We start from the raw sequence: 22,173 nt of genomic DNA, 5'->3' as shown, positions 1-22,173 counted from the left end.
CAATTCCTGTACGTGGGTTGTTTTCTGCTGCACAATGGGCGGCCCGACTCCAAGAAGGATCACTGGGCATCCTTGCAAACAGTTTCTCGGCATGCATGGCCACTCTTCAGAGGCTTTCAAAAAAGTACTTCCTCTTCTACCAGGCTTTCAGGCATACCTGGCTGCTTCGCTTTATACTCTAGAGGCATTTGGCTATGCAACAAGCCAGTCTTCTAAGTGTGCTTAGGCTCGTCAACTTCAGTTCCACCTTTCAGTCACGTGCATTTGCTTCTACCATCAATCACAATGTGTGCACCCACTTCCTGATAGTACACCATGGCTACAGTCTGTATTTGAGCAAAGCATTGGGTCATTACTTACTGGCACTGATAAACTACAGCATACAACTAGTGACGTCATTATCTTAGAAGTATAATCGGAATTCAGAATATGTTTAACATAAGAAAGAAAGGCCAGGATTTCACAGGGCTATAACTCCCTCACACAGCTGACAAAAAATGAAATATTATTGAAACTAGAGCTGCTTCACACTAGAACCCGAGGTGCTTCATAAGGTCCACTAAGCTTGGTGTATAAACACAGTCCGTGCACTTCATCGTGTAATCCTATTGAAAAAGCTGAATTATCTTCCGGCACTCTTCAATGCAAGGCACTTTTCGTTTTTGTCAATCTACCCAGCACAACACAGAGATGCAACACAAGCCAATTTGCAAATCAGGTGGGATAGGGCACAAAAAGTGCAATATTGTCTTCCTCAAAGAACGAAACAATAATAAGCTTTAATTGGCTCTGGCTTCCACTGAAGGCTAACTAAAAAAACAAGCATTTGCAATGCAATAGGTCTTGCATTCACGGACAACGGGAGGGAGGGAGGGCGGGCGGGGGTGATGGAGGCACGGACAATGGGAGGGTGGGAGCTGGTGGAGGGAGAAGGCCCGGACAACGGGAGGGTGGGGGCGAAGGCACAGACAACGGGAGGGCGGGGGGATGGGGGTAGAAGGCACTGACAACTTGTGGGGGGAGAAGGCACGGACAACGGGAGGGCGGGGTGTGGTGAGAAGGTACGGACAAAGGGAGGGAGGTCAGGCGGGGGAAGAAGGCACGAACAACATGAAGAAAATAGTGCTCAAAGTCTAAATAACACGTACCATGTAACACTCGAAGTAAAGGGACCAGTCGCCATGGGAGGTGACAAATGAAGAGGAGGCGGTACTAAGGAGGGACAAACAAGTCTATTGACAAATCAGAAGCCAGCATTTAGGACACACAATGACACAAGCCAATGACAAATATGGGAAGAGAGTGTGCGGGGCTTCTATTCACTACTCAATCATGCGCTGGCTCTAGGCTTGACCTAAAAACAACTATAGCGTACCAAGTTCATAGGATTTAAAAAAAGGATTAAACAAAGACTTAAAATGTACAAAGTCTGTAGCAAATATTCACAATGTATGGTTTATCTAGCATTTTTGTGTGTCCATTGTTGGTCTTGTCAGTCTTTGTGGTATCAAGTACTTCCAACCATGTCTCTGTGAATCCTTGACAGAAAGAGATAACATGGATCATATATTGAACATAGAAGTTACAGATACCACAACCATCCTGATGGTTGCGTCTGTGACCTCCAAATGAGCTAACATTCTAGACAACACGATGACAAGTTCAGAAAAAAGAAGCAACTCCATGGTGCAAATTTGCTGGAAGAAATCATTGGGCCTCCCAATTACGCAAACTGGCAGACAGAAGAGGGATATTAAACATTACGCCACTATAATATATGTCACACAGAGCATTTCATAATACAGGACCGAAATATCTGCAATCCCTGTGTAAAAACCGGTCTCTCTTATTTTTATTTTTTTACCACAGCCATTCACCGATTATAAAGAAATGAAGTCAGAATTCAATTGTAATATGTTATTTCAATTGAGTTATGACATCACAGTGCCTGCTGCCAGCAGTCAGGTCACAGAGCATAATTTAAGAAGCTGTTTAATGAACGAAAATAGTGTGGCTTTTCTTTCTTCTTCTCTGTTTCTCTAGCTGTACAGGGATAACCAAAAAGGAGATACCTATGGAAATATGTTTTTTGCCATCCTTATGTAATTATACAAAATATTCTTTCTGCATATTTTTACATTTTCCTAACTACTGTTCCTTTTTAAATAAAACAACGTACTTGTACTAAACTAATATCTTCTTGCAACAAATATCTCATTGTTTTTTTGGTGGTTAACTTTTGCACTAAAGATTCTTTTTTTAGGTCTCGGCTAGCAAAGGCTGCGCTTGCGCAGTCTCGCTCGCGAGATTTAATGACTTGGAGAAGAGGGGCTTGAACCCGCCCCTCTTCTCCCCTCTTCTCCATAGGCTGGCCTCTTGAATGCTGGCCAGCCATTGGAGAAGAGGTTTGTCTCTCCGAACAGGCCCCGTCCTTTTCGGATTCGGGGGCGTGTTTTTTGCTACTTTTCTCATTATCTCCTCCAGCCAATGGCAAGAGGAGAGAAAAGAAAAACACGCCCCCGAATCCGGAAATGCCGCTGCCTTTCTCCGAGGCATTTCTGCTTCTCCTCGGAGAAAGGCAGTGGTATGCTCGTCCTCTCCCCCACTCCTTTCCGGAACAAAAGTATCTAATGCATGAATGAAATCGGCAGGCTACAATGAAATTCACGCACAACCATAGTTACAACAGGGTGCAAGCTGTTAGTTTTTTTTTTGAGATATGAGGCTGTGTGAAGGTTCATAATGCGCGTGCGCGGACTCGGGTTCTCAGAGAACTGACTGTCCGATGGTTTTACTCGGCGTGCGCGTGAGTGGTCAGGGCCTCAGATAGGCGGCTGTGTGGGGGCTCACACCGCAATGAAATTCACACAGAACCATAGTTACAACAGGGTGCAAGCTGTTAGTTTTTTTTTTTGAGATATGAGGCTGTGTGAAGGTTCATAATGCGCGTGTGCGGACTCGGGTTCTCAGAGAACTGACTGTCCGATGGTTTTACTCGGCGTGCGCGTGAGTGGTCAGGGCCTCAGATAGGCAGCTGTGTGGGGGCTCACACCGCAATGAAATTCACGCACAACCATAGTTACAACAGGGTGCAAGCTGTTAGTTTTTTTTGGGAGATATGAGGCTGTGTGAAGGTTCATAATGCGTGTGCGCGGACTCGGGTTCTCAGAGAACTGACTGTCCGATGGTTTTACTCGGCGTGCGCGTGAGTGGTCAGGGCCTCAGATAGGCGGCTGTGTGGGGGCTCACACCGCGCGTGAGTGAATAAGGCCTCAAACAGATGCTGTGTAATGGTTTTTACACTGCGCGCGAAAGAATTGGACCTCAGAGAGGCAGCTGTGTGGGGGCTCACACCGCGCGTGAGTGAATAAGGCCTCAAACAGATGCTGTGTAATGGTTTTTACACTGCGCGCGAAAGAATTGGACCTCAGAGAGGCGGCTGTGTGAGGGTTCACACTGCACGTGAATGAATAGGGCGGGTCTCTCTGGTGGCTGTCTGGCTAAATAATCAAACCGCGCTTCTGTACAAGGAGTTTACTTCCTGCAGTAACTTGACAACAGTTACGGACAGCGAGTGCCCTGGGGAGCCCGTTCCGCTATAACATCTGTGAGAGAACGCTCCATGCCATACTCTCATCAAGAGATCCCTCTTCACCGGCGAAATCCTCTCGGCTGTGGTCCCTCATTGGTTTCCTGTGGCGGCCTTCCAAAGCAATGCCCGATGGCACCATTGGGAGGCCTCCACTGATGCTGTCCCGAAAACTGTGCCCTCTACAGCTCAACCCGGGACTGCTCTCAGACCACCGCTTGCTTCCCTTTCCAGGCGCCCGGGCGGGATTATGAATAGTTGGTGGCCTGCATTGCGGTTATGGCTCCTCAATGCACCCCCCACCCAATCTTTGGGGCAGCTCTTTTCCTATTCTGCTGCAGGCCGCCTCTCGGGGGCCTACCGGCGTTCTGAACTAACGCCAATGATTGTAACCCGCCAGCCGTGTGGCTGGGCTAGGCGTGCCCCTCGCACACTTGTTTCCAATTCTGGAGTCAGGTGTTATTCAGCACGAGCCTAAAACGGCCTCCCCTTCCCTCGCCAGGTTGGGAGGAAGGCCCCAGTCTCGAGCGGAAATGGCTTTTCTCATTTCAAATACCACATGTCGTCGTATAACTGTTGTACGTTAGGGTACCTGGAAATACTTTCCTTGTCTCTCCACTTCACATTTTCGTCTCATCAAAAGGAGGCTAGTTTGGAGCCTGCTCAGGACAGGATGTCCTTCCTTTTTAGCCATGAAAAACGAGTGCCTAGTCCCACCGTCGGGTGCAGGCAGGGCTTTGCGTAACAGTGATCTGCAACAAACACCTGCCCCAAGCAGGAAATGCGGGAAGGGGAAACGATAAGGATTCAGACACTCTGGACCTGGATATGGAGCACGAGTGCCACACTGGCACCGAGGTTGGAATAAAAAGAGCAGATGCCAGAATAAAAGGTGTCACCTTAAAATGTGCAAATCCTGCCACCTAAGATCCCGCCCAAGCAGTGTCTCAGACACTCCATTGTTGTTCATTTGTCTGATGCACAGATGGGTGCGGACGTCTTTTCTAACGTTATTAACTAGATCGTACCTTTAAAGGAACTTCCAGTCATTCAATCACTCAGTATTTGTAAAACGCACTGATCTCCACGGTGGTATCCAGGCGCTGAACCGAAATACATCACAGCGAGGATCCATGAATGTGCTATATTCGGGTCTGTCTGTTTGTGTCTTAAACCCTCTTGTGACGTCATTCTTTCTTTAAAGGGGGACTGAGCTCAGGGTCAGCAGCTACAAGAAAGTATTTTATCGACAGCACAGTGGAGGGGCCTTTGTACATGGGTGACTAATTGAAGCACGTCATTAACACAACAAATAAATAATGAAGGTAGGTGCTGGGGGGGGGGGGGCGTGCGGTCTCCCTGTGCACCCCAAAGGATATTTGGCGATAGCCTCATTCATTTCCGGGAAATGTAAATATATGTTTGCCCCCTCAGTGGGTTTTGAGGCTCATTCTAAAGCTGGGGCGTTAGTCACCGCGTGGTTAATAGAGTTTGGGGAATGATGGTGGGGGTAGGGGGGACTGACAAAGCAACCCTTCCTTTCTTTTCAGGGAGCTCTCTTAAAAGCGAAGAATGAAGGGCAGTAAAAGGGGAGCTTTTTTAGGTAGGAAACCTGCACAAAAATAGGTCTCGCATTTGAGAGAGATTAAGCTATTGAAATTGTAAATAACAATGCCGTTTCTTTAAATGTTTTAAAAACAAAAACATAAACAAAAATAATGTCATGAGCAATGCCAATACCTCTAACTTTAACAATGCCGAGACCATTGCATTGTAAATGCTTGTTTTATTCTTCATGTTAGCAAATATGTTCTCTCTTTTAGATGAAAGAGCTACATACCAAGGATTTAAGTGGTTAGTGGGTAAAGTGATCGTGTCACAATGTATTATAAGGGATAAAGTACCCCCTGCTGTACAGGATAAGGATACTGCAAGTCACCTTGGAGTTCCATAACCTTAAAAAGGCCTTCAGCCTCGTTCCTCTATATTTTTTTTGTTAAAATATTTTATTGAGGTTTTCCAACCAACGTACCAATAAGCCAATGTTGCATACAATAGCATCCTATATAAGACCCAGTCATCAATGCACATATCAGGAGAAACCAAATCGTCAACATTTACTACCCTAACACCCCCCCTACCACCCTCTCTACCCCCTCCCCCCTCTGTCAGCGTGCCCGCCTCAAACCCCTGTAAATTTAGACAGTAAGCACCCCAAGGTCCGAGACAGCCTAGCTCAAAGCAATGGAAAAGACATCAGGAATAATCTCCAAGGACCTGAGGCTCCATGTCCCCCGCCAGATACACTTCATGCTCCCGCCCTGACCATCCAAGTGCACCTCAATACTTTGTGTAGACACAAACCCCTCCCAAATATGCCTAAGTGGCCTCATCCGATGCAGTATCCCCAGCAGTCCCAGAGGGCCCCGCCCCGGGTCCCATACCCCGGGCAACGTCTACAGGATACCCGTCCTCCTCATCCACCTCCACCAAAGCACGGAGCCCCTCCACTAGCGCTCCCCATGCCCTAGCCGCATCCAGCGCCTTGTCATTAGCCGCCCGCCGGGCCAGCTGCAGCCGTAGCGTCCCTTCGCTCCCCGCCCAAGACAAGAAACTCACCTTCCACCTCCGAAAGCTCGGCCCGGCCTGTGCCTTCCAGTGCATGGTGAGCTCCCTCTTCGCCATTATCAAACCCAGGTCATAGAATTTGCTCGTGATTTTAGTACTCGGAGTGTGCGGAAACCAAAGCAGGAGGCAAGTCCCCATCTCCACGTCCAGCTCGCGCTCAGTCACTCGATTCAGACACACCACCACATCCGTCCAGTAAGAGCCCAATCCCCGGCAGGACCAAAACATATGGCCGAAGTCAGCCCCTTCCGCCCTGCACCGGGGGCATGAGGAGTGGGAACCTCCAAAGTACCGCAACATTTTTTACCGGAGTTAAGTAAGCCCTGTGGAGAGTGAAGAATTGAACCAATTGAAATCTAGCATTGCGTGTGCCCTTCCAGGCCCGTCGCAGCAGCTGGGGCCAAGTCGTCTCGGGGATGGGCGTACCAAGATCTCCCTCCCATTTACCCCACAACGCATCCAAGGGCGTAAGCTTCTCCGTAGACAAACGCCTATAGAGACAGGTAATGGCCCTGAACGTACCCGCCGCCATAGTGACATATTGGCATACCAAAGAGGTCAAGGGCTCCGACAGGCCCATCTTCCATTGCTTCTGAATCCCCGACACCAAGGCGGCGTGTCGAAGATAATCCCCCCTCGGTAGATCATAAGCCTCCTGTAAATCCCGGAAAGGCAACAAGACACCCTCCCTGTATAAATCCCCGATCATATGAACCCCACATTCTTCCCAACCAGCCAACGCCGACCAATCCCCACCATGCGGGAGGGCCGTGCACATGCCCAGAGGAATTTCCGGGGCATATGGAACCACGAATCCTGCCCGCCTCTGACTGCGAATCCAGCAGAGTCGGAGGGTGCGCTCCTCGAGGGTAAGCTGGTCCAACCCGAGCCGCTGCTGGAGCACAATAAAGGACAACACGTGACGAGGGATGACCCTACCCTGGGGGCCAGCGGGACCTCGAAACTCACGCGCCACGGCCTGTGTAAGCCATTGCAACTGTGCCGCCAAATAGTACCACTCAAAATCTGGGGCTGCAAGCCCCCCCTCCCCTCTAGGTCTCGTCAGAGTGGCCAGTGCCACCCGCCGTCTGCCAGTTCCCCAAATAAACCCCGTCATCAATGTCCGCAGCATCTTAAACAAGCATTGGCATAGCCAATAGGTCTCGCCTTTGGGACCTTATAAGTGTTTAGCCATGCAACAGTTGCATAACTAAATACTTATAAGGTCCCAAAAGCGAGACCTATTGGCTATGCCAAGCAGGCCGTGAAAGTGATCGCGATCAAAGCGGCCATGCGGCCGTGAAAGTAATCGCGGCAAGCGCGCGCGAGCACCTGCACTGTAGCTCTAGGCTGACCTGGTAGCACTTTTTGGAGCCCTCTCAATAAGTCTCGCCAGACCAGCGCATGGGCTGGGTCAGGCGAGACCTAAAAAGGGGGCCGGGATCCATATCGGCAAAGTACGAAAAAAATAAAGCAATCGTGGCAGCGCTATCATCTTCAGCAGCGCCACCTGCCCGGCTACGGAGAGAGGGAGAGTGCGCCAAAACGCCATACTACCCTTGAGCCCCCTCAACGCTCCTCCCACATTCCCCTCGAAAAGATTGGCGGGATCATGAAATACTCGGACCCCCAGATACGGCAAGCAGGCAGGTTCCCACCTCAGGTCTCCCAGCGTCGCGGGCACCGGCACTCCAAGGGACAAAGGAAACAGGCAGGTCTTAGCCCAATTCACCTGCAACCCCGACAAAGTACCAAATTCCCGGAGCAGGGTTCTGGCGCCCCGAAGGGAATACCCCGCATCAGCCAGGTATAACAGGAGATCATCTGCGTACAGTGATATGTGATGGAGCTCCCCACGCAACAAAACACCCTCAAATAACCGCCCCCGTCGGGCATGCGCCGCACGAGGTTCGATCGCCAGTGTAAACAAAAGTGGGGATAGAGAGCAGCCCTGACGAGTGCCTCTCTCCACCTTACAAGCTGCTGAGATAGTACGTCCCGTGCGAACCCTAGCTGTGGCGGAGGCATATAACAAGCTGGTCTAGTGCACAAAATTGTCCCCCAAGCCAAACCCCTTCAACTCCCTGAACAGGTACAACCACTCCACACTGTCGAAAGCCTTCTCGATATCCACCGACAGTACCACGGCATCTGAAGCGCCCACCCCCCTCTCCCCCATGATCCGCACCAATCGCCGAATGCACGTCGCAGTACTCCTGGTGGGAATGAAACCCGATTGATCCGGGTGGACCAGGGTGCGCATGTGGCCTAGGAGTCGCGTGGCCAAGATCTTACTGAGGATCTTATAGTCAACCGAGAGCATGGAAAGCAGCCGGTACGCCGTCCGGGCGGTGGGGGTCCCCCCCTTCTTCAGGAGCGGCACTATAATCGCCTCTCTTGTAGTGAGCGGCAGCCTACCCAAATCCCACGCCTCACTGTACACCGACTGTAACCGCGGTGCCAGGATATCCAAATACGCTACATAGAATTCCACCGGAAGGCCGTCGGCCCCTGGAGTCTTCCCCCCAGGCCATATGTTTCACTGCTGTCCTAATCTCTCCGAGGGAGATAGCTGCCCCCAATGCTGTGCCCTGTTCCGGGTCCAGGTGCGGTAAACCTGCCGCCTCCAAATAGGCATCCAGTTCGTCTGTCGGCTCCCTCATCCTACTCCGGTACAGCAGCATGTAATAGTCCAGGAATTGGCCATTAATCTCTTTTTGTGAGTAGACCACACCCCCCCAGGAGTAGACAGCGATACTATTGGAGATCCCTGGGCAACCGGATTGGCCAGCCAGGCCAGTAACGACCCTACCTTATCCCGTTCAGCATGCGCCCGTACCATATAGTCCTTATAATCATAGCAGCGAAGCCGCTCGGTCTGAACCGCCACCTCCTCCCGCGCTGCCAACACCTCCCCTCGGGTGCCCCCAGTCACTTGGCCCTCGCGATCCGCTTGGCGCAGCCGGGCCTCAGCCCGATCAATATCCTGCAGCAGCACCTTGCGCGTCCTGACTACAGACGAGATGCAGATCCCACTCACCACCGCCTTAAGCGCGTCCCACTCTTGAGCTTTATTCGTCGCCGTCTCCGAATTGTCTGAGAAATAACGTTCTATGCCCTCCCCCAGTTCCGCCTTGAATACGGGATCCTCCAGCGTCACCGGGTTCAACCGCCACGTCGGGATCACTTGCCGCTGTTGAGTCCAAAGTAGCGTCAGCAAACAGGGGTTGTGGTCCGAGAGTGTCCTCGTCAGATACTCACTACAACGCGTGAGCTCCAGTGCACCCGGGGAACACAAGAAACCATCAAGCCGAACATGCAGGTCATGCGGCGCCGAGTAGAAAGAATAATCCCTATCTAACGGATGCTGTACCCGCCAGGCATCCAAAAGGCCCCAAGCTTCCTGCCAGTCCCTTCTCACCCTGGCCACTCTACGGACTGCGGACTGAGCCAGCGGAGGATGGGAACGATCCAGCTCCACGTCAGTTACAGAATTGAAATCACCCGCAAGGAGCACCGTACCAACCAGGAAAGATGCCAGCTTCCCAGAGAGCTGCGCAAAAAATGCAGAATGGTCGGAATTCGGGGCATAGACACTACAGAATGTCACATCTCGGCCATCCAGCCGGCCAGACACCAACACAAACCTCCCCTCCGGATCTACAATCGTGTGAGTGGACTGGAAAGGGACCCCGGACCTCACCCAGATCAAGGTCCCTCTGGCAAAGGCCGAAAAGGTAGTGTAAAACAGCTGCCCCCTCCATCTCTTCTGCAAAGCCCGCCCCTCCACCTGATCAAGGTGAGTCTCCTGCAAAAAAGGCCACCTGTAACACTCTGCGGACCAAATATGCATGTACTTTGTAACGTTTTCTCATGGAGATCAGCCCTCGCACATTCCAAGTGACACATTTTACTTCAAGTCGGGTCGCCATGAAGGAAGATACAACTGAACACATTCCAAGACAGCCTAGCGGGCACACTGACAGTCCCCCCCCTTAGAACACATCCCCAACAAACCCCCCTCCCTCCTTTCTCCAGAACAGGCTCCAAACCCTAGTTACCCATCCAAACACAGACCCAACAGCGGAAAACACCCTGGTAGCTACCAGAGTCTCACAATAGGTGTGAGATAGAGGGGGTAGCCCAGTACCAACACAAGCTGGACAACGAGCGTACCAGCCCATCTACGCGTCAAGCCTCAAGTATCAGCGACCCCTCCTCCCGACAGCGCCCCGGCCCCAGCGCCCCCCCAAATAGAGAACACGCCCCCCCCGAGCCAGGAGTCAAGCCCCCCACTAACTTCAACAGAACCAGACCCCCTCCCCACTGTGCCACATAGCGGCCACTGGTGCATCTCCCCTCACTGTATAGAAATGGAGGACAGGCAGCGTCACTCGTCCAGCAGGTCGTCCGCAGAGCGTGGCGTGACCCCTGGCAGGTGTTCAACGTCCTCCCCAGAATCCTCCGATCCCGCCGACCCCACACCTTCAGACCCCCGCCGGGACCCAGAATCCGCCAATGAGGCCGCAGCTGCTGCTCCAGAGATAAGAAAAACCGCCTGCAATGCTGCTTGCCTCTCCGTCTGTCCACTCGCCACACTGTTCCTGCGCCGACTGCCCCGGCGAGGCCTCGGCCGATCCCCCATCTATTGCCCACGCTATCTCTACCCGCTCGGTATTGCTCCAGCCAGTGCCAAGCGTCGTCCGGTGCTTCAAAGAACGTAGCCGCCCCATCCACCATCACCTTCAAGCGTGCCGGGAAGAACAGCGCATACTGGATCCCCTCAGCACGAAGGGCCTTCTTAACTGCCATAAAGGAAAACCGGCTCCCCTGGACCTCCTGAGAGTAGTCAGGGTAGATGGAGACCGAGGCGTTATCCACTTTGTACGGGCCGGAAGTCCAGGCATTCCGCAATATGAGATCACGGTCTCTGAAGTGTAGCAGGCGTGCGACCACCAGCCTCGGTGGGCGACCCAAGACAGGCGGGCGGGCTGGCACCCGGTGAGCCCGCTCAAGGGTATAAAACTGCGATAAACCTTCCGGCGTCACTACCTCTCGCAGCCACTTTTCCAGGTAACCGACCATGTTGTCCCCTTCAATTCTTTCCGGCAGGCCCACCACCCGCACATTATTGCGCCTGTTGCGCCCTTCCGCCCTCTTCTCCAGCAGCCGCACTCTGCGCGTCAAGTCGCCCAGTGAGGACTCCGTCGCCTTCTGGGCAGGCTCCAACAACTCAAGCTTGAGTTCCGTGTTTTTGACGCAGTCAACCAGCTTGCCATGATCAGCGCACAGAAACCCAAGACTCGTAGATACCTGCGCTATATCGCGGCACAACGCCTCCCGTGTGTCCGAAATGGCCTTGAGGATTTGATCCATTTGCTGCTGTTGCAGCCCCGCAGCCGAGGCTCCCGCCGGATCATGATCCTGGGAAATGGGCGAGCCCTCTAGACGCTCAGCCGGTGCCACACTCGGACCGCGACGCGGCTAACCCATGGCCTGTCCGCACGAGCCCCTCTCCAGCTCGAGGATCGGCGAGCCCCACCCAGGGACCTCCAGCAGAGAAGAACACTCTGGGCGCCACGCTCCGCAGTTGTGCTCCCAGCTGGCCCGGAGCAACACAGGATCCTCCCCCAGTCCACTCGAATAAGCTCGCAGGCCGAAGCATACACCACCGCTAGGCAAATGGGCACCACTCCAACTGGTCCTCCCACGAGGCCCACCAACAATAAGGGTCGCGCCCAGTCTCACCCGCAAGCCGTCCTCCGCACTCACCCTCGTCGCGAACAGGGCGAGGAGTGTCCGGGTGCATCCGCAAATCCCTCTGTGGGTCTAGGAGTAGTGCCGGGACCCACTCCTCCGGGTTGTCAACAGCCGCTGGAGGGAACCAAGCACCCCAGCACATCAAAGTCCGCGTGTGCCACCGTGTGGGGGATCGTCAGGGGAGGGGGAGAACAGCCAGCACCTGAACGCCAGCCGAGCCGCGGCTCCACTAGCATCGCCACTACGAGGTGCCCTCCAGGGATCAGCTCCTCTGCAGCGCCCAGGCCACAGGAACCCAAAGCGTCACCACAGGGTGAGGGAGTTCACCCAATTCAATCCTCCAGTGGGCAAGCACTCCCCAGCCCCGACACACAGGGGGTAACAGCGCGGCAGAGGGTGGTCAGCACCAGAGCGCCCCCGCAGCGTCCACACCGTTCCACAGCCCCCGTTCAAGCGGCGGGTCTCACTCCGTCCACTCGGCCGGTCTCCAGGACGCCGCCGTCAGGCCCCTCCCAGGGCCGGCTACCAGCGATTCAGTAGGCGCACCATCTCCACCGTGGTCGCGGCGAGCTCCAGCAGTGCCTAAATTGTCCGTCTGTACTCCCCGGGGCCCCGCCCGGGCCGACACCACTCTCTGTGCCCCCTTCCAGGTCCGTGGGCCGCCGCGCGGCACTCGCACCGTCTCAGCTAGGCCACCGCTCCCCCTCGGCGAGCCGCGCCTTACGCAAGGCCGGGGATGCGCGGCCCTCCGCAGGCCTCAAACAAAATGGCCGGGCCACTCCGGAGCATCAGCAACAATTGCCGACCAAAGCGGCCTCCGGGAGTCCGGCGCGAGGGTCAATGAATCGCCAGGCACCTCTCAAGCATGGGGGTCCGCCTCGGGGCCCACGACACCGCCGGGGGGGATTCAGTTCAGGATAAATTGCGAGGCCGACACGGAGCTCACAGCTCACATGTCCATGCTCGGCGGAGTCCAAGCCACGCCCCCCCTCGTTCCTCTATATGGCAATGGAACTCCTATGACTTGCGACATCCTTCTAAAGTGTGGTTGGTGGTACTTTATCACAGATATAATTGTGTTCATAACCATGCAAACATATAGCTTTCCTAAAAACAAAATTAAAAAAAAAGAAGAAAAAAATTACAATCATAGCTATTTATTATACTGAAGATTTTATCAGGAAAAAAAAAAGGAGACCGCAGCACAGTTATATCTTTTTGTATCAAAACGTTATCATGAATTCAGTGGAGTAGTCTTTTCCTAATTTTTATGTATTTAAGTATACTGTGTTTCAAACAAATGCAGTTGCGGACAGTCTGAGTGCAAGAATTAATTGAGACCATAAGTGGATTAGTAGTGCGCAACGTTTTAGTATATCAGACCCCACCTAGTTCCAAATGTACTGCCTCAATAAGTAAAATGACAACGAGTAATAAATAGAGCATTCAAAGCGTGGACTATGCCTTTGACAGGTGGACAAATAATATATTTAAATAATTACTGCCATTCCACAGTATTGTAAAGTACAAACACATTATCATATAAACTACCACTATGTACTCAAAAAGTAAATATAGGTAAGTGTAGATTTGCTGTTTTTAAGTTCACATGTACTTAGCTTGACACATTTGTGCTGATCCATCAAACAGTGAGAAAGTTATTAGTAAATCAAAAATGTCCCCGCCTCCCCCTTTATCTTTGATCTCCCCATTGAAAAGGCATGAAACATTAAATACCTGCACTGTGTGTAACTTGCTAATTGCCTGACACATCTGAATCAGATTAACCAAACAACGCCGAAGTTATAAGCAAATTTATTTTTTTTGCCTCCTCATTAACTTTGTTGACACTTGATGGATTGGCACAAAACCTGGCACACCAATTGAAAATTAATCCCTACACATTTCTGACATATTTTATGCAGATTCAACACATCATGCCAAAAAAATTAGCAAATGAACACTGTTATGCCCCTTCCTTTGATGGATATCAAATTTTGAAATTACCAAAAATAATATCGACATACATATCTGCCAAATTTCATGCAAACTTGACGAGCAATACAAAAGGTATATGCAAATCAACAAATGACTTTTCAACAGACAAGATATACACAGTGTTAACCCTTTCAAATCCACTTGGCATCTTTTTCAAATGGTAATATGTCAAAAACTACTGAAAGCATTTACATCAAATCATGAAAAGCATACTTTTAGTGTAAAGTTCTACTCTCATGCCAAGTTGGGTGCAAATCTGTTCAGCAGTTCTGCCTGTAGCTGTGAGCACCTTTAGTATGGGATCACATAAACATCATCCCTGGGCACATCAAAACATCACATGATGCTGGTCAACTAGTCCAACTCCTACAGCGAGAGCTTGTCTTATACATTACATGGAGCAAGAAGTTTGTGATCTGCCTCTTGCAGACACATGAGGTCAGATAAACTAAGCGAGGCGAGCCTCTCAACATGCTCAAAGGTTCATTGTCCCAGTACAGATACAGATATGATGCAGTGCAAGTTGTCTTGCACAGCTCCAATCTTAAAGGGTGTCTAAGGTCATGTTACACATTGAGCATTTTTCGTCCACAGTCAGAAACTCTATCAACCCCAGCAGTCAGTTCACATAGAGTAGTTTCAAGTCCTTGAAGAAGGCAGGCTGTGTGTTGCTAAATAGGGTAGGTGTCATGATACCTTGGCGCTGATGAGAAGGGGTGGGGGGGGGGGGGGAAAGTGGGGGCTGCCCTGGCTGAGACCTATTTGAAGAGCCAAGTTTTCAGTTTATTCTGGAATTCTAGAACTGAGCTTGTGGCACTAATGCGGAGAGGGAGTTTGTTCCAGGCTTTAGAAGCCAGATACGATGGGCATCGGCTATGGCTCTTGGGCTGCGGGATGGCTACAAGCAGAAGGTTGAAACAGCGGAGGTGTCTAGTACAGGTGTAAAAGCTGGTGCAGCTGTTTGGGAAGTGGGACCTAGGTTGCCTAGTTCTTTATATGCATGTATGAGCAGTTTGAACAGGGTGAGCTTGTGGCTGGGGAATAAGTGAAGGTATCTGAGGTGAGTGGATACGCGAGTGTGAGATGGGAGTTAAAGTGCGAGTCCGGCTGTAAAGTTCTGAATGATCTGGAGCCGCTAGGTGAATCAGCGCTATGTTCCCTCTAAACAGCTTAGATCAGCCAGTAAAAACCTGCTGGTAGTTCCTAGGTTTAAGAGAGTTAGATGGGGAGGCAGAGCCTTCGCCATCGCTGCTGTTAGGCTCTGGAATTCCCTCCCTGCTAATATTTCTGGACAAGTGTCTCACTTTCAATTTCGCGAAGCTCTGTAGACCTGGCTCTTTACAGGTACTCCAGTCTGAGCCCTACTTTTATTTCTGTCTGATAGCCCCTCCCGCAGCGCCTTGACGTCTTCGGGTTAAGTCTGCGCTTTAGAAGGCTAATATTCATTCATTCATTCTGACAGAGTGCATTTCCATAGTCTAGCTTGCCTTTAAACTTTACACGTTATTCATTGGAAAGGAAAAAACATATTGTCTTGTTTGTTCTGTTTTGTATGCCATTTAGTACTTCACAACCCAAATTGTACTCGTGTTAACTTAGACAACACTATTGCTGCCCTGAGGTAGCTTAAAAGCACAAGGGGAAGATAAATAAAACTAAAAAATACAGAAAGGAAGGAAGGACGGAAAAGAAAAAAGTGGCCACACTATTATGCCATGTTGGTTGCTTGTATAGTGATTATGCTTCTATAATAGTTAAGAGCACCGCAGAAGAAGAAATGAGAGCAGGAAAGGACAAGCGAAAGAGATGGAATAGTGAGGACGTGACAAGTTGTTCTCTTATAGGTAACAACTTCATTTTAATCTAATGCTCGCTACGGCAGAGCATTCATGTTTCAGATGACCGTGAAATAATAGGCTTTCCTTTTATCCAAGGAGAGACTGTAAGTAATAACGAACAAAGTAATGACTCTCCTGTTGTATGGGTGTAAAAAAAAAAAGGTTCTCTGCGTAAGGTGGCAATATCAGTGCTGATTTTCTTACATGTGGAGTGGTTTCAGGCATTTAGCACATAGGCAGTCTGTTCCTGTGGGTGCTTTAACGTGTGTCAGCATACTGGATGGTGCCCGAGATGACAAACATCAGCCAACGACTATAAAAGGAAGGTTCATATAACATAAGAAGAGTTTGTGAGGTGCCCGACATTCATTTTTAGAATTTGGTTTTGACCGCGCTCATATCTTTCTAGACCTGTTGCCTAAAAAATATACAGAGTGATATTTGGGTCTCTTCAACCAGCCTCTTTCAGCCATTGGCTTAAGACCTGCGTCTTTTCTCAGCCCAGTAGAGTTTTCATCTGTGACCTAATGTTATTGGTTGTTTGGATGTGTTCTTCCACTTCCTGTTGAGTGCTTGAATTGAACTGCATGAGGAACTATTTTATGACTCTGGCCTTCTCTGTCGTTCCTGTTTGCTCCTTCCTGTGTATCCCGTTTAAATGTTCTAACACTGCATACCTTAGCATATTAAACCCAGATCTACTGACTTCGTCAATTCTTGTTATGGTTGATGTTGGGTGTTTAGAGTGCTGAGAGTTTATGTTTGGTATATTATCTGCTCTTTAGTATGATGTGGTACCCTCAGTCAACATAAAATGTAATAATATTGTGGTTCACCGATTTAGGCTGTGTATGTCTTCAACTGTCATACTATACTGCGGACAGTCTACTTTCTTTTATATGAGGAAAAAATAAAACATCTTCTAGGAAAGTCTCTCCTTTGTCCAGAATTGTTTTAGACATGATTTAATTTGCTGAATTTTTTTTTGATCATCTGATTCATTCACTGACGTTCCTCTTTCAGAGAGACAATTGCACCCGAAGTGGAAGTATTGTTGATTGGTTAGTAGTCATTTTCGAGAGCTGGATTTGCTCGTCTCCTAGAACGTGCCAAAGAAAGGCTGTGCTGTGTACAGTGAATTGAAGTAGCGGCCATGGGACTCTCATCCCACTCCAATCTGGTGCGCTTCAGTGGAAGAGTCAGGCTGCAGCGGCCTTTTCATACACTAAGAGCACGCTCACAGATTTGTCAATCACTTAGCGGGAAGCAGATAGACACCCTCGCAGGAAAAGCTAACAGGGATTCATGCACTGCCTCAGTATGAATGCTGATGGCGTTAAAATGTGTGGACACAGCCCAGGGGGCAGTGGAGAGCTGTAGATAACCTGGATACATATCCCGCACGTAGAAGGTGTGCAGGTGCCTTTACAATGAGACAACATTCACTCTGAGGAGCAGGAATACAGTCTAAATTGGTAGAAAGACTGTCAAGAAGTGGACTTTGAAAGCATTCCAGAACTGCACCAGTGAGCGAGAAAGTCTGAGAAGCCGGGGTAGTACTCTAAGCACTCCAATCTCTTCGGTAAATGAGGGCCTATGTGGGAAACTGGGTTCTTGCTGCAGTACCCCACCACCACACCTTTTGCCTGACTGGGTGCAACTTTGACTGAGATATACCAGGTCCTGCTAACCAACTTCAGCCACATCTATAAGTCCCTAGTAAATGGTACCCCTGGTACCAAGGGCATTGGAAATGAAGAGGGTCAACTAGGGCTGCAGCATGTATTGTGCTACCCTATAGACCCCTCACCAAGACCATGCAAACTGCCTTTTTCAGGCTGCATGTCTTGGTGCAGATAAAACTGAAGAGTCGACATGGCACATAGCCCTGTGTGACACGCCCCCATACACTGCATGAGGCATAGGCAAGCATATTAAACCCAGATCTACTGACTTCGTCAATTCTTGTTATGGTTGATGTTGGGTGTTTAGAGTGCTGAGAGTTTATGTTTGGTATATTATCTGCTCTTTAGTATGATGTGGTACCCTCAGTCAACATAAAATGTAATAATATTGTGGTTCACCGATTTAGGCTGTGTATGTCTTCAACTGTCATACTATACTGCGGACAGTCTACTTTCTTTTATATGAGGAAAAAATAAAACATCTTCTAGGAAAGTCTCTCCTTTGTCCAGAATTGTTTTAGACATGATTTAATTTGCAGGCCTTTGAGCCCTAAGGCAGGGTGCACTATATCCCATGTGTGGGCACATCTGCATGAGCAGATATGACCCTTTAATATCGAAGTCCATTCTTGGATATTGTAAGTGCACAGAGAAGCCATAGGAAGTACAAAGGCTGGATACTTGTCATCACAAGTTTCCACACTCCAGGATGGCTTCACTCTACCCTAAGATGTTTGGTACCAAACATATCGTCTTAATAAATCCTCACTGATGCCAGTGTTGGATTCATTAATAAATGTACACAGGAGACACTTTAGAGCAGAGGTCTTCAATCTGTAGGGCGCGACCCCCAGGGGGGGCGTGGAGTCCTTGGAAGGTGGGTGCGTATTCCCCAGCCTCATTTGCTCACTTGTGTCTGGAATCCAAAACGTTTGCTTTTGTCTTGGAACGCTAATTGCGATCCTTAAAATGCTTCAGCTTAAGTTTCATTAATTGAGTCTCCTTGCAAGGGTGCCTGTTTGGCTGAATGAAATGCAAATGTACATCCATTTCCCGTCACTATACGGTGTCGCTCCTCTCCTCACCAGGCATCCTCTCTGGGAAATGAGGCCCCGCTCTGTCCGTCGGTACCCCGATCTTTAGTTGAGCAGGAAGGAGCGACCCCGTATAGTGACGGGAAATGGATGTACACTCCTGAAAAAGTCAGAAAAGAGTGTTGAATGATATACTCCGCAACCCAAGTAGGTTGTATAATTTCCATTCACTGTGTTTTTTCACATTTGGGTATTACACATTAACAAATAGCAGTAGCAAAAGTTCTTCGGTCCTGACGAAAGCCGGATTTCCACATAATCCACAGGCTGAAACATGTAGACCTTTTTTCCAACTGGACGTGAGCAGTTATTTTTTCAAAACAGCTCTTGCACTGGTTTTATTTTCATCACTCAAACAGAACCAATAAAGTACTATATCTGTTTCAGTAGATGATTTTAATATTCACATTTTCACTGCACTGCTTTCCTCACCACCACTAACGAATAAACCACATCTTTTTTGCACTACGGTAGATACTATATCTTATACCGTGAGTAAGATTCTAGTTGCCCGCTAAAACTGTTGCCTTGTTCTATCTGGAGGGCACAGTAAGGGCCATTGGATCCCAGATGATGTGGGTTGCTACCCTGGTGGCTGATGGGATTCATTTTCACTAGTAAAAGTACTCACTTGCTTTCTGATTTTTGAAACTTTGACCATAGGTTTTCTATTTTGTAGTTATAACGTATTTAGAATTAGGGGGTTAGAAACCTATTGGTCTATAAATATTTTCCCCTGGACCCCTTTTGATGTATCTGGTAGATTCTAGATATATCTAGTTATTGAGCTTCAAAAATCTGACCACACGCTTGTGCGTGGGTTTTGTTTTTGGTTACAGGCTATTGGCCTTTGCGTGCGTCTTTCTAAGAAAGACAGCACGCAATTGGGCAAAGGCAGGTGCATGTCCCGTCTTTGCTCCGCCCATGGCCTAATGCTTGCGGTTACCCACACGGGCGCCATGTGTTTTGAATTATCGTGCCCAGACACGTGCGCGATAATTCAAAACACATGGCTCGCTGTGGCGCGCGAGCACGCACCACTCGCGTGCTTGTTAACTCTGGATTTGATCTCCAGTGTTCCGAAAAAGAATGAGGTCGCAGGCAGTCCATAGGTTCCTTATTTTTTTCTGTTCTATTGTCGCACTTTTCCCCCATTAGTTCCACCTGTCCCTGTTGTACCTCCTTTCTTGTATCTCTCCTTTATCGCTTCGCTTTCTCGGAATTGCTGTCCCCTGTTCCTCTCAGGTTACTCAATCTTCCGTTTCCCTCTTATGTTTTGGAACTTACAGCCCCTGAGTCTCCCTCGGGAGGTGTACTCACTACCCCTGCGTCTCTCTCACCGAACTCATCATGCATGTGTTGCCTGCCCTCTCCTCAGGCTGTAGCTTCTATCATTGGTTGCTTGAACTAGCCCTAGAGTTACAGCAGGCAGACTGTGTTCCCTTGCTCACACTGTGCTTGCACATCTTAACTACCGGTCTTTCTTCTCGTGCTCAGGTTGTCCTTCCACGCCTCACAGACTGCCCCACCCTATTCAATCATCACAACTTCTTTGCCCCTCTTATACTCATGCAGCTCACTACCCGCACGGGGCTCACATGCTCTCTCCACCCTCTCTTGCTTACTCTGTCCCTTTACTCATCCTTCCACTTCCTCTCATGCTTTCTACACAGGTTCTTCATCAATTCTCACCTTATCCTTTCCCTCACTACAGGGCTACCACATCTCTTTGCTTTTCTTCCATGCTGTTCTCTCCTCTCTTTTTCCCGCTGTCCCTCCTTGATTCACAGCCTGGCTCTGCATTCTCCTCTATTCATCAGTCTCAGTAATTTTAGTATGGAAAGAGGCCTTGGCTGAAAGGCCAGCAATGGCTGAAATTGTTTCAGATGAAATGAGCATTTAATTGCTACTGCAGCACAATTAGGTTTTTGCTCGATTTCTTAAAATTTGTCAGTGAGGTGTGTTATTACCTCTTCATTTATAAAGAGGATGGGAGCACACCGCCTCACATCCCAGCACTCAATTTGCCCCAGGGCATCATGCACTATCTACTACTCAAGCTAGAGTTCCTTAACCACTTCATATACAAACTACCTGTCCCTCTCAATCTTACTTTCTATCTATTTTATACAGCTCTCAAACCTATCTATTTACCATACTACACACCACACTATCCACGCCACACAATTCTACATCTAACAATTCCAATTCAAACTACATAACTCCACTACAAACAACATACATCCACTCCACTACAAACAAAAGGCACGAGTAAAAAGCCAATATCATAACACCAATAGCTCTAAATTTCACAAATGTAAGACTGATTGCATTGCAAATGCTTGTTTTCTATGCATTCTGCTACTTGCAGTTTGTTTTCCCACCAGAAACGCAGAACTACGAGTCCCAAAAAGCAATAAAAAAGTGTGTGGAGTGAGCTACTCGCCCTGGGATGAAATCTCTTTTCCACCCGACTAGATCTCACCGGGCTAACACTCACCTCGGCATCGTCACACACAGCGAGGCACAGACTGGCACCGGCCAGGCAGATAGCCAGTCCTGCCAGCACCAGCCGCATCCTGAGGGCCTTCCACCACCTTCACTACCCGCGGGCTCCATGTCCTGCACCCCGTGTCCGGCGGAGCTCCAAGGTCCGCATTCTGTTAAGAGAGATGTAGATTAGATGTCCGGAGGCACCTAATCTGTAGGACTGTGGGGGACGGAGGTATTACAAAGCACTGATTCCAGAGCTCCGAAGGGGGCATCTCGGCTCCTCCAATCCCTCGGACAGTTCTTCGCACGTTCCCATATCCTCGAGCTCCTGATTTACAAGAAGGATCATCAAGGTTCCTTGAGAAGAATATGAGAGGGGGGGGGGGGAGGAGGGGGTTGTCTTTCCTTTGGAGTTACGCGAGGTTCAACGTGGACAGCCCTTCCACGAAGGAGGCCAGGGGAAAGCCCGGTTCATATGAGACGTTCCTGTTGTGGAGAGCGTTACTGAGTAGTTCCGTCAGTGCGGATGTCTTCGGCCCAAGCTTGAAAGTTTTCTGCAAAAAGTCACACGTGAAGACACAAAGTAAACTTAAGAGAAAGCAAAGCCTCGAATACCGCACTGAACATGCGCAGATCCTGCTTCAGTGAACAAGCACAAGTGTCTATCAAAATTCCTCTATAGTACCAAGAACCTGAAAAAAATATCCGAAAACAAGCCGCAGTCACCAAACGACAATGGTTGGTTAAAAATGTCAGTAGAGAAACACGAACATGTGCAAAACAGATCAACAACGCGTTAGAAGCACACGTGTCCACATGCTGTCAAGAGTCAGACTGCCTAAAATTAATAAATAGTTAGTTACTCAGAAGTATGGAGCCATGGTGATAAACGTGGTGGAGTCATGAGGGCAGGATCTTGAGTTGAAAGCAAATAACACACACGCAGTCCAGCAACCTGAAAGAGAAATTGTACATTTCTTTACAGTCAGATTAACACATCTGTGATTCACACTCAAACAGTGTACGGTCTGTGAATCTTCATATAGAGTAAGTATGTTTAGTGTTCCAGAAACAGTTTACCCCAGTAC

The 22,173-nt window shown here is 49.3% G+C and overlaps 1 protein-coding gene across 1 annotated transcript in view; it reads right to left on the bottom strand.

The window, feature by feature from the left end:
• TP53I13 (tumor protein p53 inducible protein 13) overlaps window positions 1–21,735 on the bottom strand; it is a 143,801-nt gene extending 122,066 nt beyond the window's left edge. Inside the window, exon 1 of the mRNA XM_085649209.1 lies at window positions 21,093–21,735. Coding sequence (XP_085505335.1) covers window positions 21,093–21,170 — 78 coding nt within the window. The 5' untranslated portion in view covers window positions 21,171–21,735. The remainder of the gene's footprint in view (window positions 1–21,092) is intronic.
• Between the last annotated feature and the right edge of the window lie 438 nt (window positions 21,736–22,173).

This window comes from Triturus cristatus, chromosome 3_2, assembly GCF_964204655.1.
Source record: "Triturus cristatus chromosome 3_2, aTriCri1.1, whole genome shotgun sequence".
Classification (NCBI taxonomy): Eukaryota; Metazoa; Chordata; class Amphibia; order Caudata; family Salamandridae; genus Triturus; species Triturus cristatus.
This window is presented reverse-complemented; position numbering and strand designations above follow the sequence as displayed.